The 20,306-nt window shown below is 42.5% G+C and overlaps 3 protein-coding genes across 4 annotated transcripts in view; all 3 read right to left on the bottom strand.

Moving 5' to 3' along the window:
* Positions 1-222, bottom strand: part of fanca (FA complementation group A) — a 50,985-nt gene extending 50,763 nt beyond the window's left edge. For both annotated transcript variants that reach the window (XM_079450658.1, XM_079450659.1), the window contains exon 1: positions 38-222. In XM_079450658.1, coding sequence (XP_079306784.1) covers positions 38-101 — 64 coding nt within the window. In that variant the 5' untranslated portion in view covers positions 102-222. The remainder of the gene's footprint in view (positions 1-37) is intronic.
* A 2,625-nt stretch (positions 223-2,847) lies between these two features.
* slc10a3 (solute carrier family 10 member 3) lies at positions 2,848-5,706 on the bottom strand. The gene has a single exon (XM_079449783.1). It carries the CDS (start codon positions 5,391-5,393, stop codon positions 4,029-4,031), a length of 1,365 nt encoding a protein of 454 aa, XP_079305909.1. The 5' UTR covers positions 5,394-5,706; the 3' UTR covers positions 2,848-4,028.
* A 5,500-nt stretch (positions 5,707-11,206) lies between these two features.
* Positions 11,207-17,142, bottom strand: chmp1a (charged multivesicular body protein 1A). The gene is made up of 7 exons (XM_079450287.1): positions 16,980-17,142; positions 16,776-16,795; positions 16,604-16,681; positions 14,541-14,687; positions 14,338-14,466; positions 13,686-13,879; positions 11,207-11,813 (listed from the first exon to the last, which is right to left on the bottom strand). Exons 1-7 carry the CDS (start codon positions 16,984-16,986, stop codon positions 11,792-11,794), a joined length of 597 nt encoding a protein of 198 aa, XP_079306413.1. The 5' UTR covers positions 16,987-17,142; the 3' UTR covers positions 11,207-11,791.
* Between the last annotated feature and the right edge of the window lie 3,164 nt (positions 17,143-20,306).

The following is a 20,306-nucleotide window of genomic DNA, read 5'->3' as shown; positions in this document are numbered from 1 at the left end:
CAGCTGCTGCATATTGAAAGTTAAGAGTTCGTATTACCCAGAAGAGATTTGACACTCGTGGTGTTTGTTGACTCTGTGGTGTCTGATGTCGCGCTGAACATGCTGTAAAACTCAACCGCATACGACAATAAAACACGACACGATCACGATCACGTCTGATGACAACACACGCGCCTGCAAACCCGCGCGCTCTCGGTGAGAGCATTCACTGGTCGCGGAACAACTGTTTAGCAAGGGCTTCTCTGCTTTAGACCAATCACACACGTCACAGCGCAAGCGTTTAACCAATCACAGACGCCACAGCGCAAGCGTTTAACCAATCACAGATGCCACAGCGCAAGCGTTTAACCAATCACAGACGCCACAGCGCAAGCGTTTAACCAATCACAGATGCCACAGCGCAAGCGTTTAACTAATCACAGACGCCACAGCGCAAGCGTTTAACCAATCACAGACGCCACAGCGCAAGCGTTTAACCAATCACAGATGCCACAGCGCAAGCGTTTAACCAATCACAGACACCACAGTGCAAGAGTTTAACCAATCACAGACACCACAGTGCAAGAGTTTAACCAATCACAAACACCACAGCGCGAGGCCTTGAACCAATCACAGACGCCACATCGTCTAATTTGTCAAACGTCAGACAAGTGAAAACGTTGTACATCACTTTTAAATAAGAAACGATAACAAGTCTATAAAAACATCCTCATACATGCAATTTCAACTATTTCCATTAAATAAAACGTATTTAGGTTCATATATATGTTCAGTATTATAATGTGTTTTTTTTATTTATTTAATCTATTTTGTTTATGAAAAGTGAACACTGAACAGCATTATAAGAGGTGCCATGCCAGACATGATAATGACCACTTCATAGGTTTGTTTAGAAAGTGAATTTCGTTTTGTATAAATTGTAGCCTATCTTAATTTTAATCAATGTTTAATCAAACAATTTCCTCGATTTAATAAATAAGAAGCAAACCAAGAACGTAGTACAAACGAAACCCGCTATAGGACCTATGTTTCCGCAGCCTATGTCTCAATTATACAGTAGGCTTATAGAAAGTTATGATGGGCTATTTGACAGTTTTTTTGTGGCTTAAAAGCAATATGCTATATTGTTTAAAAACAATAAACGTGACGTGACTTATAGTGCTGAATTACAGAGCTGGTATAAACATATCAAACAACTTCACTGTGATCAGACCGCTTTCCTTTTTTTTACCCCACTGTCATTATTGTTGTGTGTTTATGTTATTGAGAGGAAAGTCCTCAATACATATTGAGGTTATAATGTGGTGTTATTCAAAATACATTTTCCATTTGCAGGAAAAGTTCTCAAAGTGATGAGAGCTGAAAGCTGCTCGCTGCTCCATTCTCAGAGCCAGTTGTTCCATTACGGTCCACAGATTGGTCCTCCAAATAATTATAATGATGAAAATACTTCAACATTACACAATGAATTAGTTTTACATTAATGTCGTTGTTCAAATCATCAAAACAAACACACACCCTCTATCTTTGGCTTTCGCCAGCGTTTGGCTCGACTCATATCCGTCCTGTGCACCTCACTGCTGATTGGCTACAAGATTGTTTTTGTACTCAGACCGACTTTGTCTAAACAAGCGTCATTCAGAAATCGGACGAACTGCCTTTAAGCGCATTGTTAAACCTCACAGCTGCTATTAATTAACCAGCAAAACCCACATCTCGCTGGCTTTACCTTTTAAATACTGTTAAAGTTCATCTGAAAAACACTTTCATTATTTTGTTACATGTCAGTGCACAAATTTGGCTGAGTTGGCTCCTGCCATTTCGGTTAAATGTCTTCAAAACTTGTCACGTGATTTCCGGTAAGAGAACATGCTCCCTGGTTTTTGCGTTGCATTGTGGGAATGATTAGGGAACGAATGTTTGAGTGCAATGGAAGGATATTGCGAATGAGACAGCTCTTAAAATGCCCTGACTACTGAACAAGGGAGCGGATTGAGACTACAGCCAGAAAGATGTAGTTCTGCCGGTAGTAGATTAATAGCAGCTGTGAAGTATCGCAATGTGCTTGTATGACATAACGCTCCCTGACTTCTCTGTAAATCGCTTTGGATAAAAGCGTCTGCTAAATGACTCAATGTAAATGTACTTGAGGAGTCACATAACAGGAAAATAAGTGAATTGTGTCCTGATGAGGAGGGAGCCAGTGGCCTTCCAGTGCCCGGACCCGTGTCCACCATAAACTGATTCATCACATCGGGAGCTGACCGAGACACAGGGACTGTATGGGTCAATTTCTGTTTTATGCCAAAAATCATTAGGATATGTAGTAAAGATCATGTTCCATGACTGTCTGCTCTAAAACAATAAAACAAACCTGTTTCTTCTTACCAACTTCCTGCTATAGCGCATCTGATTAACAACTTCAAAGGCCATTTTCTCATGATTTGTATTTAAATAGTCGTATCTCGACCAAATGTCTTCCTAACCTAACAAACCATAAATGAATGGAAAGCTTATTTATTCCACTTTCAGATGATGTATACATCTATGTTGAAAGATTGACACATAAGATAAGGTTTTGTTGTCCAGGGTCACATTTAGGATTATTTTTTATCTCCAGTTTTCCGCTTTTTAATTGATTATTATAATATGTGTTTACTGTACCATCTGTTTTCTGCTTAGATTGTAAATAAAAATAAGATCTATTTTAATTCTGCTGAATGTTTAATGTAAGATAAAAGAGTCTTAAACTGTAACATAGTGGTGTTGATGCGGTTTGTGTGTTAGCAGCAGGGTAAAGTTAGATACATACAGGTGAAAGAATTCATCATTGAATGAAATGTCATGATTACCACATTTACTACTGCTGGTCAGAAGAGTGTTGATATATTATTTGTGATACAGTTAAACAAAAGTGTTTGCTTTTCACACTGTACAGCAGGAGCTGGAAGTTGTGTACAGAAATGTAAATTCATCATTGAGCTCTGACAGAGAGCAAAGATCCAACCCACAAAAGCAAAACAGCTCTCAGAAATGCCGAGCCTGTAATTCTGTTCTCAAATCAGAGACATTTCAGCTAAAACCGATCGTACTCCATATAAACAAAATACATCACGCACGTGTGTCAAAGCTTGTCTTTAAGAAACAAGAGAACGAGTTTAAACCTCATTTACCAAGTGATGATGTCAGAAGTCACAATCTTAAATGTTGATCCATGTTTTCACGATCACATTGAACCTTCTGTGCAACGAAACCCTAAATTCACCTGTCTCTGTTCAGTAAATGTAGAAATCTTCCTTATTCTTGTTTGAATAAAGAATATGACATCATTTTGTCTGTAACATCTGAACATTTCACAAATGCTATCAATATAACTAAAACACATGAAGCTGCTTCATCGGCAGAGCAAAGTTTGACATCTCAGACTTGTTTTACTCCATTTGTTCCTAAAATCATATTAGCGTCTCGTGTCCTATTGATATGTGTGAAAACGGTCTCATATAAAGAATTCAGGACACTGGTTACAAATGTTCATTATCGGTCAGTGATGATAAAAACATGTTTTTGAGTTTCACTTCTAGAATACAGTACATGTGGATATAAAAATATTCCTATTTAAAATATTGCACCCGAGCACGGACGGAGAGAACTGTTAAGATATCAAAAGAGAGATATTTCGAAGAAAGCATTTATTCCCCATCATTCCAGTGTATTAATTCAATCACATAAACATCACCACACAACATCCCAGTCACACGTTTGTAAACAAGATACAAACTGCTTGAATTACAAAGTAAAAAAGCAAACAGCAAAATGACTTATAAAAATAGCTTTCGTAAACACTGTCATTGTGATACAGTATTGTGATTGTATTCATTCAAATGTCTTTTAAAAAGAGGCTAAAACTAAAATGGCCTCAATGACTAAAGGCCTTTGGTTGCAAGACAGAAATACTGGAAAGTGTCAGTTGCAGCAGATCGGCAGTATTATTTTTGGCAGCGATTGGCTTTTTCGAGTTTGGCGATTGATCAGGTGGCGATTCGAGAGGTGGGTGGCAGACAAAGGCGCTGGTGGGCAAAATGAACGAGAACCAACAAAAGCATCTCACAAGTGCTGCTGAGTGCCACTATGAATGGCGCCTGGGACGCGTAGTCCGCCTCAGCCCGCTGGAATGACAACTGCATGACCGCCAACGCCAGGAGACTGTTCTGCACGCCCACCTCGATACTGACGGTTTTCCGCTGCGGTGACAAGAGCCCCGCCAACCGCCCCATGCCCAAACCAAGCAGCAAGCCAAAGACGGGCACGGTCACACCCGCAATCACTATCGGAGGCCGTACATTGGCCAGAATAGAGGAGCCCATTTGGTAGGCCATGAAGATTCCGCCTACAATCAGCACGAAGCTGAAGGGACGGATGAGGGCCAACAGGACACCGCTGACTGTGGGCAGACGGAGCTTCACCAGCATCCCCAGCGAGATGGGAATGGCGATAAAGAGCAGCGTTCCGAGGATCTTGACAAAGGGCACGTGGAGAGCTGCATGAACGCCCAATAACCACCCGTAAAACGCAGAGGACAATGGCATCGCTGCGGCCGCCACCACAGTGGAGACGAGTGTCATGCAGATGGCCAGAGTGACATCTCCACCCAGCAGCAGACTATAGAGATATCCGCCGCCGCCACCTGGAGCAGAGCACGTGATGACCAGACCCAAGGATAGCGCTTTGGGAAGCGACACCAGGCGGGACAGTCCGTAGGCGTACAGAGGCATTATGAGGAATTGTCCTAGCACACCCAGCAGTAGCGGGACCGGCCTCTTCATCAGACCCAGCAGAACGTCCACGTCCACCTTACAGCCGAACGCACACTTATTGATGAAGATGAGCGGCAGCAGAGCAAACAGGACAGGGTTCTGCGAGAAGTGCGACAGGCCTCCCGAGTCCAGGAGCCGGGTAGCCGGGTCGTCGCCGCCAGCCGCCACTCTGATGGAGTAATCGCTCCGCTCCTCGATCACAACCGGATGGGAATCCTGCTCCAGATCCAGAAGCTGGACGAGTAACGGAGCCGTTCCTGGCACTCCCGAGCGGATGCTAATGATGTAGCTGCTCGAGTCTCCCGTACGGCCGCCGTCGCTCACGTTGAGGACAGAGAGGACATCCGGGTCCAGAGATCTGACCCGAACCGTCTGTTTCAGGCTCTGGCGACCCTTGCGCGCTCCGCTTCGGTACCGGCTGGAGATGACGATCACGCCACGTGTGTTTTGTGGGAATTCGAACTCCCTCGAGGAGCCGTCGCCAATACGCAGATACTGAACTGAATCCGTCTTCTGATGATCCGAATCTTCTCCCAGAGTGAAAAACAGCAGACAGCTCAACACCAGTAATGTCTTCATGTCTCCACTGAGACCCAAACAAACACTCCTCTGAAACCTGACGCTGTCATCAGATCGACACACGACAGAAAATCTCAACACGTCCTCTGATATGATCGTAAAGATCCGCCTCGCTCTCTTTTCACGACGGTTTGTACCGGAAGTCACTCATTGCGGTCCTGAAGCGATAAACATCCAGTCCGAGCGCTTTAACGTGTAAACGTTGCAGTATTTCTCATCATTATTGTCTTAAGTCTCTTTCTCATTTGATCTCGTCAGTCCGGTCTAAGCAGCTCGAGTGGTTACTGTGGGCGACTCCCATGGAAACGTGACGTGCGCTATAGAATGACTGTTGACATGAAAAGGAGTCTCAAAGTGGGCGGAGTTTATCGTTCATGGCGCTGGTCAGGAAAAGCGAGCCGTGCTACAGTGTTTGGGTTTTAACTCTTTATGTTCGTGTTCGCGTATTTCAATGTGTTTTCATATCATTCATCACAGAAGCGCACTCACGTCATACTTTATTTCATTGCGCTGTTCAGCACGGACCAATCACAGTCGCTTGTGATAGCTACATAATTCGGTCTAATGATGAATTCACATCGACTCGGTTGAATTCATGTTATTATAGGGCAGTGATGTTTGTGTAACTGACAGCTCACTGCAGTGAGAAGTGTGTGTGTGATGTTTGTGTAACTGACCACTCACTGCAGTGAGAAGTGTGTGTGTGATGTTTGTGTAACTGACCGCTCACTGCAGTGAGAAGTGTGTGTGTGATGTTTGTGTAACTGACAGCTCACTGCAGTGAGAAGTGTGTGTGTGATGTTTGTGTTACTGACCGTTCACTGCAGTGAGAAGTGTGTGTGTGATGTTTGTGTAACTGACAGCTCACTGCAGTGAGAAGTGTGTGTGTGATGTTTGTGTAACTGACCGCTCACTGCAGTGAGAAGTGTGTGTGTGATGTTTGTGTAACTGACCGCTCACTGCAGTGAGAAGTGTGTGTGTGATGTGTGTGTGTAACTGACAGCTCACTGCAGTGGGAAGTGTGTGTGTGATGTGTGTGTGTAACTGACCGCTCACTGCAGTGGGAAGTGTGTGTGTGATGTGTGTGTGTAACTGACCGCTCACTGCAGTGGGAAGTGTGTGTGTGATGTGTGTGTGTAACTGACAGCTCACTGCAGTGAGAAGTGTGTGTGATGTGTGTGTGATGTTTGTGTAACTGACAGCTCACTGCAGTGAGAAGTGTGTGTGTGATGTTTGTGTAACTGACCGCTCACTGCAGTGAGAAGTGTGTGTGTGATGTTTGTGTAACTGACCGCTCACTGCAGTGAGAAGTGTGTGTGTGATGTTTGTGTAACTGACAGCTCACTGCAGTGAGAAGTGTGTGTGTGATGTTTGTGTAACTGACCACTCACTGCAGTGAGAAGTGTGTGTGTGATGTTTGTGTAACTGATCGCTCACTGCAGTGAGAAGTGTGTGTGTGATGTTTGTGTAACTGACCACTCACTGCAGTGAGAAGTGTGTGTGTGATGTTTGTGTAACTGACCGCTCACTGCAGTGAGAAGTGTGTGTGTGATGTTTGTGTAACTGACCGCTCACTGCAGTGAGAAGTGTGTGTGTGATGTTTGTGTAACTGACAGCTCACTGCAGTGAGAAGTGTGTGTGTGATGTTTGTGTTACTGACCGTTCACTGCAGTGAGAAGTGTGTGTGTGATGTTTGTGTAACTGACCACTCACTGCAGTGAGAAGTGTGTGTGTGATGTTTGTGTAACTGACCGCTCACTGCAGTGAGAAGTGTGTGTGTGATGTTTGTGTAACTGACCGCTCACTGCAGTGAGAAGTGTGTGTGTGATGTTTGTGTTACTGACCGTTCACTGCAGTGAGAAGTGTGTGTGTGATGTTTGTGTAACTGACCACTCACTGCAGTGAGAAGTGTGTGTGTGATGTTTGTGTAACTGACCGCTCACTGCAGTGAGAAGTGTGTGTGTGATGTTTGTGTAACTGACCACTCACTGCAGTGAGAAGTGTGTGTGTGATGTTTGTGTAACTGACCGCTCACTGCAGTGAGAAGTGTGTGTGTGATGTTTGTGTAACTGACCGCTCACTGCAGTGAGAAGTGTGTGTGTGATGTTTGTGTAACTGACCGCTCACTGCAGTGAGAAGTGTGTGTGTGATGTTTGTGTAACTGACCGCTCACTGCAGTGAGAAGTGTGTGTGTGATGTTTGTGTAACTGACAGCTCACTGCAGTGAGAAGTGTGTGTGTGATGTTTGTGTTACTGACCGTTCACTGCAGTGAGAAGTGTGTGTGTGATGTTTGTGTAACTGACAGCTCACTGCAGTGAGAAGTGTGTGTGTGATGTTTGTGTTACTGACCGTTCACTGCAGTGAGAAGTGTGTGTGTGATGTTTGTGTAACTGACAGCTCACTGCAGTGAGAAGTGTGTGTGTGATGTTTGTGTAACTGACAGCTCACTGCAGTGAGAAGTGTGTGTGTGATGTTTGTGTAACTGACAGCTCACTGCAGTGAGAAGTGTGTGTGATGTTTGTGTAACTGACCGCTCACTGCAGTGAGAAGTGTGTGTGATGTTTGTGTAACTGACCGCTCACTGCAGTGAGAAGTGTGTGTGTGATGTTTGTGTAACTGACCGCTCACTGCAGTGAGAAGTGTGTGTGTGATGTTTGTGTAACTGACAGCTCACTGCAGTGAGAAGTGTGTGTGTGTGATGTTTGTGTAACTGACCACTCACTGCAGTGAGAAGTGTGTGATGTGTGTGTGTAACTGACAGCTCACTGCAGTGAGAAGTGTGTGTGATGTGTGTGTGATGTTTGTGTAACTGACCGCTCACTGCAGTGAGAAGTGTGTGTGTGATGTTTGTGTAACTGACCGCTCACTGCAGTGAGAAGTGTGTGTGTGATGTTTGTGTAACTGACCGCTCACTGCAGTGAGAAGTGTGTGTGTGATGTTTGTGTAACTGACCGCTCACTGCAGTGAGAAGTGTGTGTGATGTTTGTGTAACTGACCGCTCACTGCAGTGAGAAGTGTGTGTGATGTTTGTGTAACTGACCGCTCACTGCAGTGAGAAGTGTGTGTGTGATGTTTGTGTAACTGACCGCTCACTGCAGTGAGAAGTGTGTGTGATGTTTGTGTAACTGACCACTCGCTGCAGTGAGAAGTGTGTGTGTGATGTTTGTGTAACTGACCACTCACTGCAGTGAGAAGTGTGTGATGTGTGTGTGTAACTGACAGCTCACTGCAGTGAGAAGTGTGTGTGATGTGTGTGTGATGTTTGTGTAACTGACCACTCACTGCAGTGAGAAGTGTGTGTGTGATGTTTGTGTAACTGACCACTCACTGCAGTGAGAAGTGTGTGTGTGATGTTTGTGTAACTGACCACTCACTGCAGTGAGAAGTGTGTGTGTGATGTTTGTGTAACTGACCGCTCACTGCAGTGAGAAGTGTGTGTGTGATGTTTGTGTAACTGACCGCTCACTGCAGTGAGAAGTGTGTGTGTGATGTTTGTGTAACTGACAGCTCACTGCAGTGAGAAGTGTGTGTGTGTGATGTTTGTGTAACTGACCACTCACTGCAGTGAGAAGTGTGTGATGTGTGTGTGTAACTGACAGCTCACTGCAGTGAGAAGTGTGTGTGATGTGTGTGTGATGTTTGTGTAACTGACCGCTCACTGCAGTGAGAAGTGTGTGTGTGATGTTTGTGTAACTGACCGCTCACTGCAGTGAGAAGTGTGTGTGTGATGTTTGTGTAACTGACCGCTCACTGCAGTGAGAAGTGTGTGTGTGATGTTTGTGTAACTGACCGCTCACTGCAGTGAGAAGTGTGTGTGATGTTTGTGTAACTGACCGCTCACTGCAGTGAGAAGTGTGTGTGATGTTTGTGTAACTGACCGCTCACTGCAGTGAGAAGTGTGTGTGTGATGTTTGTGTAACTGACCGCTCACTGCAGTGAGAAGTGTGTGTGATGTTTGTGTAACTGACCACTCGCTGCAGTGAGAAGTGTGTGTGTGATGTTTGTGTAACTGACCACTCACTGCAGTGAGAAGTGTGTGATGTGTGTGTGTAACTGACAGCTCACTGCAGTGAGAAGTGTGTGTGATGTGTGTGTGATGTTTGTGTAACTGACCACTCACTGCAGTGAGAAGTGTGTGTGTGATGTTTGTGTAACTGACCACTCACTGCAGTGAGAAGTGTGTGTGTGATGTTTGTGTAACTGACCACTCACTGCAGTGAGAAGTGTGTGTGTGATGTTTGTGTAACTGACCGCTCACTGCAGTGAGAAGTGTGTGTGTGATGTTTGTGTAACTGACCGCTCACTGCAGTGAGAAGTGTGTGTGTGATGTTTGTGTAACTGACAGCTCACTGCAGTGAGAAGTGTGTGTGATGTTTGTGTAACTGACCGCTCACTGCAGTGAGAAGTGTGTGTGTGATGTTTGTGTAACTGACCGCTCACTGCAGTGGGAAGTGTGTGTGTGATGTGTGTGTGTAACTGACAGCTCACTGCAGTGAGAAGTGTGTGTGTGATGTGTGTGTGTAACTGACAGCTCACTGCAGTGAGAAGTGTGTGTGTGATGTTTGTGTAACTGACCGCTCACTGCAGTGAGAAGTGTGTGTGTGATGTTTGTGTAACTGACAGCTCACTGCAGTGAGAAGTGTGTGTGATGTTTGTGTAACTGACCGCTCACTGCAGTGAGAAGTGTGTGTGTGATGTTTGTGTAACTGACCGCTCACTGCAGTGGGAAGTGTGTGTGTGATGTGTGTGTGTAACTGACAGCTCACTGCAGTGAGAAGTGTGTGTGATGTGTGTGTGATGTTTGTGTAACTGACCACTCACTGCAGTGAGAAGTGTGTGTGATGTGTGTGTGATGTTTGTGTAACTGACCACTCACTGCAGTGAGAAGTGTGTGTGTGTGATGTTTGTGTAACTGACCGCTCACTGCAGTGAGAAGTGTGTGTGATGTGTGTGTGATGTTTGTGTAACTGACCACTCACTGCAGTGAGAAGTGTGTGTGTGTGATGTTTGTGTAACTGACCGCTCACTGCAGTGGGAAGTGTGTGTGTGATGTGTGTGTGTAACTGACAGCTCACTGCAGTGAGAAGTGTGTGTGATGTGTGTGTGATGTTTGTGTAACTGACCACTCACTGCAGTGAGAAGTGTGTGTGTAATTTGTGATGTTCCAGCCGCTCAGCGCCTCCTGCAGGCGCGACCCAGCTAATAACTAGAGTTTACGCAAGAGAAGCGCGTACAGCCCAATGAGGCTCTGCTCGCGCACGTGACTACGACAGCCGATGGCTGAAAAAGGTCTCAGTAACGCGTTACGTTATTACAGTGTTCCTTCCTTTCACCGAAGCCCGCTGCCGAAGGGCTGCTGTCCTGAAGAGTTCTGGGTCGCTAGAAAATGTGTGTCAGAGCGTTTGTGTAAATCACTTTTGAAAAAAAAAACAGTCTGCGTGCTGGAAAATGTAATCCATAACAATTATTTACAATTAAACATTATCATTGACAGCCTGAAATCCCCCAAAGTAAACACAGAAATGTAATCAAACATGCTTATTGTTATTTGAGTGATACATCGATATTCTAAAGTGCTGAATATGGAGGAAACACTTGAAAGAGAACATAGTTGACTAGAGTTTTTCATCTCATGCTTTAACACTGATAAACTCAAAGACACATCTCAGCCAGACAGTGTTGGATTATGAGAAGACATCTCAAGCCCATTATAGTCTTAACATATGAACACATAAAACATGGCTTTGTGGTAAAGATACTTTTTCAGAAAACAGTTACACTGAAACGTGAAAAAACGAAACAATGTCCGTACTACTATTTGATTGACTTTATTTACACAACAAATGCACAAATAAAAACAAAGACGTTCGGAGTATAACTAGCCTTCAGTGGAGCAGATACATGGAGAAACATTGACCAGTCCGATGATAAAACAGAGCCATAAGATCATACGTGTTTGTTTGTGTTTATGACTCTCTGTCGCGTTTGATGGAGGCACTGATCTTAAGGAGCACACGTGATGTGTGCTTGACAAAAAGCCACAAAGACCCAAAGCAAACTCAGAAAGAAAGAAGAAAATAAAAACAATCCCTTCAGTGCCATTAAAACATTTCACAGACTGTGGTGACACTATAATCTCTGTCATTTGCAAATATATGAACAGAAATGACACTACACACCCCCTACACAAAGTATTGTGTGAAAATGTGACTATTTGTGCCCGACAAGCAAGCCGTGTCTCACGACAGGGACACAAACACAAGTAAAGAGGACAGATAAAACATTTTTGTATTTTTATCAAATGTGAGTGATGTGCATAAATAGATCGACTCAGATACAAAATAAACATTGTCATAAAGTCCTCTTGACCAAGAAGGGTTTTATTAAATCCACACCATCAGTTACGTAAGGCAGCCAACCTGCAAGAAAACACATCGGACATCATCATGAGTCACATACATGAACTGTACAGCTAGAGTTATTATCCAGCGACTCGTGTGAGGATCATTTGATCAGCTCACATCCACCTGAACCCATCCACAAATCTGAGGCTTTTGCTACCGTACACGTCACTTTTGGAAATCTAAAGTCCTAACGCGTCAGTTTTCACATATGCTGATGTCAGAAGTGTATCATCTCTAAGAGCAATAAATAGAAGATCAACAGGTTAGAGATGAAAGGATGAAGGTGGGGTGGATGTTTTGATTCCATTCGATTGTGTTCCTAAAGCAAAAGGTAAACATTTGAACACAGAATAAAACAGAAAAGAACCAAAAAAATTATAATAAAACCAGAAACAAAGGAAATATCTCATCAATGATCAACAAAGAGAGAAAATAATATACTGTGCTATAAGAATGAAGTTTGAAGTTAGACTTTGTCCTCTGCAGCAGCTGTTAAAGTCATATCAAGTTAAGTCAGTTGCATATCTACAAGTTTGTGATGAAACGTAAGCAGGAGAAACGGCTATCGTCAGACATTTAGAGTCATCACAAACCATGTGACCTGTTGAAGTGAAAATGATAAGTGCTTATTGGGTGCACAGCTAAAGATAAGATCATGAGCAACAACCCATTATACGCTTTTGCCTGCTGTTCCATTATTTATATTTATTATCTACAAACAGCACAACACCACAAACCCTAGATGAAAAACAACATAAAAACTAAACAACATAAAACTACACAACATTATTTCGATAAACATTCAAAGAAATACAAGAACAACGTCAAATATAAACAGCTATATGACTTGAATGGAATTAGGGGTGTCCTCCACTAAGGATTTACATAGTCGAATCAAAATTGTCACATCTCTCCTATAGTCGAATCGCACATGTGTGTAAACATCACCTAACAATCCTGTGCAGTATAGTACAAGACCAGATCTCACAACAAAACTATTTTCAAAACTACTCGATAATAATGAATTACAGTGCATACGGTAAGTATTCACAGAACTTCACTTTTACATTATTTTCCTCATAATTCTACAAACAATACCCCATAATGACAACGTGTAAGAAGTTTGTTTGAAATCTTTGCAAATGTATTAAAAATAAAAAAGGAAGATTTCAAACATACTTTTTTCATGGTGTCATTATGGGGTATTGTTTGTAGAATTTTTAGGAAAATAATGAATTGAATCCATTTTGGAATAAAGCTGTAACATGACAAAATGTGGAAAAAGTGAAGCGCTGTAAGTGCTCTCTGGATGCACTGTGTTTTTTATAAACGGGAACACAAGCACGTTCATTACCAACAAACTAGCAAAAAAGTGACTTTAGATAAGGCATGTTAAGGAGGAAAACAATAAAGCGTCTTAACTTTTAACAATCTAAATGTCTCTTTCTCCGTCCTCCTGACACACACGCTTGCTTTCAGTGCAGAGAATTGCATTCAAAGAAAAGGTGTTAATTGATATTTATATGCTCAAACATTCAGTAAGTGACAAATGTTTGGTAACAGTGTAAACGTGCTGCTTCTCTTCACCCGTTTCAGCACAAAAGACACAGAGAGACCTGATCCTGTGCTGGGTCATAATCAGACCTCACGCTCATATGCACCAGGCGTTTCCGTACCAGACCCGAACAATCTCCCACTTCTGCTACCCCACTGCCCATATAACCAAAATGACACGATGCCCATTGCAGAACACCTCCGCGAAGATTCCTCTGTGACATTGAATCAGACTCCAAGCATCCAATCTTCCACTATTCGGGGTCATTGCTAAATGGAAAGATTTCTTTTTCTTTATGAATGACATGTAGATGTGTGAGATGAATAAAGTACCGTCTAGAAAGCTGGTCTTCTTTGTCCTGCGAGCGTACTGACGTCTCTGCCAGCGCTGTAGCTCCGGCTGGCAGTTGACTGAGTTGATCCATAACCTCCAGGCCGCTCTCCTCTGCGATCTGAAGAATCAGATCATCCACCTGGTCTTGCGGCGTCGTCAGAGTCGTGGCGGAGCTCATGGAGTCCTCCATCACCTGCAAAACACACATTCACACAAAACACACAGTCTGCTGTTAACACAACACATGCACTCAAACAATGTTTTGTTAGCTTTTATCTTCTAGTCCTGGGGTTTTCAAAGTGGGGTACATTTAGGCATTTGGCAGATCGCTTTTATACATTGCATTATCCTATACATTTATACACAGGTATCTGCAATCCCCTGGGATCCAACACACAACCTTGCGTTGTTAACGCAATGCTCTTACCACTGAGCTACAGGGGTCCGCAGTAATTTGTGCCCAGGGGGTCTGTGCAATTATATCCGCAGTGCCGCGAACCCCTGCTCAAGTGTGTTATTTTATCAAGGAATAATGTACAATTCTTTAGTCAGTCTTTTATCATTACATTGATTTTCACTACAGTCAATAAATGAAAGGAAATTGTAGAGAGCAGACGTCAAGTAACATTGCCGCCAGTTTGCAAATCTTACCGAGGTGTGAACATCCAGATTCTGAACCTGAGTTTCAAACTTGTCCATAACAGCCGACACTTTCTGCAGGTCCATGGAGTTCAGAGCCTTGTCCAGAGCTTTAGTCACCTGGGTCATGTTTTTCGTCACCTTGAACACAAAACAACATTATAAAGGCCCGATCACGTGATGATGTAGATGTGATCATGTCATGATAAGCTCACCCCTTTCATAGTCACTGCCGTCTGGACCTTTGAGGCCACGGCATCCACACGAGATGCCATACGCAGCCAGTTCAAACCCTCGTTCTTCTTGCGAATGGCGTTCTCTGCGTATACTCGAGCACAATCCACATTCTTCTGCTGAAGAGCCTACAGATTTACACCAACAAATAAAGCAACGCATGATGAATAGAACACATGAAGACACACTTTCATTGTACTTCACTGCCCGGCCGGCGCTCATTCTCATGTTTATTACACTGTAGGATAAAAGACTTGATGCACACATTCACCTTAAAAGAGATTGGAGAAGCAGAATAGATTCCTGTTTCCAGTCCAAATCAAATGTTCATCTGAATGATATTTAACTCACCAATGTTAACACACTAACTACATGAGGGAGGCCAGTTTGAAGTGATACATTAGGAAATATTGACTTGATCTACTGTCATCATGTGTTTAATGTATGGCTATTAGCACCCTGACAGTTTTCTTAAACCCCAAAATAGTTGTGGGGTCAGATGGTTAGAGTGTTGGGCTTGTGATCAGATGTTTGCAGGTTCAAATCTCAGTGCAGGTCATGACTGAAGTGCCCTTGAGCAAGACACCTTACCCCTGATTGCTCTGCAGTAATGTGACACTGTAAAAAACTACTTGTAAGTCGCTTTGGATAAAAGCGTCTGCCAAATGAATAAACGTAAGTTTAGTCCTGTCTAGATTAGACCAGCATTTTCATTAAAGATTGGGTATAATGATATGTCATGCATTTTGCCTACTTTACACAACTAAACGTGTTTGCTTCTCATGCTTAACATGGTCAACTTGTTAAAAAACTCATTGCACGTATGACATAGTATTTCTATGTTTGCGGTCAGCGTCACACGTTGTTACATACTTTGGAGAGGTGCGCGTCAGGCTACGGCGTAGGGTGCCGGCTCTGCGTAGGCCACAATGCAGGTCCAACACAGAAGTAAAAAATTGGGATTAGTTGAACGTGTCTGTTCCCGTCCCATTGATTAGCTTGTTCAGGTGCGTTTTATCAGGGTTGGGACTAAATTTGAAAGGATAATGATCTCGCTAGACAGATCTGAGTAACACTGAAATAGCTGCTTAACAAATACAACAAACAGAAAAGACACATAGGCAGGGCGGAATGTTCACCTTTTTTCCTTATAGCACTGGTGCTTCAGAGGTTATACGTTTTGAAGCACAGGCCTAACGGTTGTAGCATGAGTATGAAGGGTCTGTTGTCATCAATTAAAAACTATTCAAGTGCAGTTCATCACACAAATAGGCAGGAAAATGACAAATGACATTAACGTTACATACAGATGGATAATTTAGGGCTGTATCATTTTAAGTGTTGACTGTTTTTAAATTGAGTTTTTTTCATTGACTATACATTAAATGACTGTAGTATCCTATAGTATTGCAGTAAAATTCCTAGATACTATAGTATACTACAGTTAGGATGGTTTGCAACAACAAGGTTTAAAGTCAACAGAGTTCAGAGCTAATCTAGGGTTTGTTGATCATAGTTTTATTTTTATTTAAATTGTGTTGCACCACTTCATTTTAAACAGAGATTTACAAATCATGGATTAAAACTTTAACCTGTGTTTAATGCATCATTAAAATGTAACAGCAACAGTGTTGCACAGTAATGTAGAAAGGAAATGTAAAAGCATGTAAAAGAAACATCATTTTGCTATTTAAAAACTCTCTCCTGATAATTCGTGGATTAGTCGGAATATCCATAAACACATTTAACAGACAGACGGACGGACGGACAAACAGACAGACAGACGGACAGACAGACGGGCGGACGGGCAGAGGGGACAAGGCAGACAGACAGAGACGGAAACACAGGCAGACAGACAGAGACGGAAACACAGGCAGACAGCCTGTTGGCATTTGGCGGTGTGAATTGGCCAACAGTCCGGTGACGTCAGGTCTGAGGCGGAGACCCACCTAAGAACTAGCACAGCTGTGTATCAGCACAGTGAAGCACGCGATTAGAACACCCAATCACAATCAAGTATTGCGGACACTGAACATATGATAACCTTTTTCACTTTAGCTTGTTCGGTTTTTGAGTCTTTTTCCGCCTTTTTGGCCAGTCGCTCCAACTGTTTTGATGTAAACTATGAAAATAGGAATATAAAATATAACATCAGTAGTCACACATTAAACACACTGAAACTGAAGAGAAAAAGCATATTTATGTGCATATATTACCTTCAACTGGAAAAGCGTGTCTGTTTAAAAAAAAGCGAGAGATTTATAATCAACGTTATGATAAGTCTAACACATTAAACACAGACACGACACGGTAAGTGAAGTTGGTTCGAGACTGACCATCGTCTTAAACAACTGAACCGTTTGTTCTAACACCTTGAATGACATGATCATGAAGACTACATATGTACGAGTGCTTCTTACCGTCCATGCTGCCGCTGCTCGAGTGTGATTTTAATGAAGTTTGGTGGTTTAATGTTCGCTGATCTATTTATGTTTATTTATTTCTCGCTGCCCTGTTCTATCTTCCGGGTTTTGAGGCTTACGTCATCACATCACGTGCGCGCTAACTTCCGCTCTGACCTTCATAGGGAGTGATTTTCATTTTTTATTTATGAAAATCTTCTGAACAATCAACAGAACATATAATTGAGCTTTTATAAAATAAATATAAGAAAATAATTGAAAGAATAATAGAAAAAATATTGTTGCGCACATTAAAGTATATTTGCAGGCGTTATTTGTTTTGCTTTGTTATTGCTTTGTAAAAGATATGATATAATTCCCAGGATTTATTCATACATGAGCATGTTTTTCTAATTTGTTCTCTAGTTTTAGGTAAATCGTTCCTACATTGTGGAAATGTTAACTCGTTTTCATTAGAGATGCACAAATACCCTTTTTATTGACTGAGTACCGACATGATACCAATATCGATATGCTGTATCTGTACTTTTTTGAGATCTCATAGTATGACACAGTGAGACTAATAATTATAGTGTAGTTTCTAATTTTGAACAACTGTAACTATTTTTTTCAGCTTGTCACAGAGGTGTCAAAGCACAAACAATTTTCACAGTTTGTAATCATTTCCACAATCCAAACCAGTGGCATAAAATAATTATGATGAATACAATAAATTCTACAAAAATAATTACTTTTTCAATCTAAACTAATTTCACCAAACAAACGTTTATAAAATGACACTGTGTAACAATGTTCAATGTAGTGTAACAATCAAAAGTGTACAGTGAAATATATCAGTGAATTGTCAAATCATGGAGCTCAACACTATAATTGTTCATAAAAAGTTAAGGATGTTCCTCAGAGCATCCTGATGCGTCATGTATCTCAGGTGAGCCACAGACAACTTTTGCAGCTCAACATTTCTTTGGCCTGCCTGTGTAGGAGAAGAATCAATCTTTAAACTTTAAACAAAAACAACAATGACCTAAAAAACATTTTGCATTTAAATGACAATTTATTCATAATAATGAGCAAATTAAAGCTTATCTATTGTAGTTGAATTCATAATTATAATATAAGCAAAAAATCTATTAAATCTGAGCACAAAAAACAAGAGTTTTGAATTTGATGCAACCGACTATAGGGAGCCAATGTAACTTAATGAAGAGATGAGTGACGTGTGCTCTCTTCGGTTCATTGATGGCCACTAGGTTAGGTTAGGGGAATGCACAAAGTAAATATTTAAAAAATAAATGACTTTGTAGTCTTATTTAAAACACTGGCACATGCTCTATTCTTTATATATGTATAAATGGGTCACAGAGAGAAAGGGGAGGGGCGGCGCCAGAGGATTCTCCACACCCAAGGGCCCAGGAAGGCCTGCCCACCTCACGTAACGCACAAGGTAGCACTTCAGTCTGAACAGGCTTTCGGTACTGATGGTAAAGCCCTTCCCGGGATCCCGTAGCACCTTCCCCACTACCTCCGCCCTCAATCCCAACATCTAGCACACCATATATCGATGTCCCCTTCGGGGTTCGAACTCCGGTCTCCCATTTCCTGATAATAGTGGATCAACCATCCAGCCATAGTGGTTTTTGTAGTGAATTATCAGCATTAAGCTGTATTCATATGTATGTTTGCAGGCTTAGCAGGTATATGGCCTCCTGCTTATACAACCTCAAAGAATATGCATAAGTGCTTAGGGAAATCCCCAGACAAAACTCAGTAGGACAGATAAATAAATAAAATTAAATAAATAAACCCAACAAACTTATAAATAAATACATCAATAAATAGATGAATAAATACAGTGCGTAAAGACATTGATCAAGTAAAAAGTGAACACCAAATCACAACCAGTCAAAGTATATAAGTGCTTTTATTTGTATAAGTGCATTTCACATCACTCAACGTGCAAAGAAACCAAAAAAAACCTTTGTAATGTCAAAAGGGATTCCCCTAGCATACGAAGGTAAGAGATCATGTAATAAAATCAAAGCAGTTAGGGTTAGGTGTAAGTTGGGCCGCAGGGACAAACATCTGAGAGTACAGCCATACACTCGAATTTCAGGTACCAAGTGTGAGACACATGGGGCAAGAATCAATTAGAGTTAGGGGAAAAGAAATCCAAGATCTAGGGCCCTAAGGTCCCAAAAATGGCTGTGCACTGGCCCAAAATTAAGAAAACAAAAAAAGCACGCTCCAGTGGATGAGCAAGGGCAGTTTCGGGCCTTAGGTTGAGGATTTAGGTGTGGTGAGCATTTTATAAAATTGGTGTGAGCTTCTTCGCGACGTTTCGGCACAATATTAGGCCTTCCTCAGGCGAGCTTCCTAACACCAAGCTTCCAAGCGAGCTTTCTAACAATGTGCTTCCATGTGAGCTTCCCCCTACTGAGCTTCCACACGAGCTTCCCCATACTGAGCTTCCACCAACAGCCGTTGAGACGTAATGTGCGATTTTGCACTTGGCCATCATCTGGCATTTCTCTATTTTCCAATTTTTTGTCACAGGTAGGAACGAGGTCCAGAGGAGCAGGCACTGGCTAGGGTTAGGTGAGGTAAGTATGAAGACACAGCAATTATGCCAGAGCAACATGCAGGTCGTGCACGGGCCATACACCAACTGGCCGCCTCGCCCCCAAAGTGTCCCAAAAAATTAAGAAAACAAAAAAAGCACGCTCCAGTGGATGAGCAAGGGCAATTTCGGGCCTTAGGTTGAGGATTTAGGTGTGGTGAGCATTTTATAAAATTGGTGTGAGCTTCTTCGCGACGTTTCGGCACAATATTAGGCCTTCCTCAGGCGAGCTTCCTAACACCAAGCTTCCAAGCGAGCTTTCTAACAATGTGCTTCCATGTGAGCTTCCCCCTACTGAGCTTCCACACGAGCTTCCCCATACTGAGCTTCCACCAACAGCCGTTGAGACGTAATGTGCGATTTTGCACTTGGCCATCATCTGGCATTTCTCTATTTTCCAATTTTTTGTCACAGGTAGGAACGAGGTCCAGAGGAGCAGGCACTGGCTAGGGTTAGGTGAGGTAAGTATGAAGACACAGCAATTATGCCAGAGCAACATGCAGGTCGTGCACGGGCCATACACCAACTGGCCGCCTCGCCCCCAAAGTGTCCCAAAAAATTAAGAAAACAAAAAAAGCACGCTCCAGTGGATGAGCAAGGGCAATTTCGGGCCTTAGGTTGAGGATTTAGGTGTGGTGAGCATTTTATAAAATTGGGAATACGAAATACGACAGCAACCCCCACGGCGCATTGCCTGTAGTTTGGTG

This window comes from Barbatula barbatula, assembly GCF_947034865.1.
Source record: "Barbatula barbatula genome assembly, chromosome: 25".
Taxonomy (NCBI): domain Eukaryota; kingdom Metazoa; phylum Chordata; class Actinopteri; order Cypriniformes; family Nemacheilidae; genus Barbatula; species Barbatula barbatula.
This window is presented reverse-complemented; position numbering and strand designations above follow the sequence as displayed.

Bases quoted from the DNA above. Each gene is read 5' to 3' on its own strand.
- chmp1a (XM_079450287.1), bottom strand. The intron at 14,467-14,540 runs GTGAGCTTATCA...TTTGTGTTCAAG, and splicing joins CGGCAGTGACTATGAAAGGG to GTGACGAAAAACATGACCCA. The intron at 13,880-14,337 runs GTAAGATTTGCA...TGTGTTTTGCAG, and splicing joins ATCTGGATGTTCACACCTCG to GTGATGGAGGACTCCATGAG.
- slc10a3 (XM_079449783.1), bottom strand. From the start codon at position 5,393: ATGAAGACATTACTGGTGTTGAGCTGTCTGCTGTTTTTCACTCTGGGA.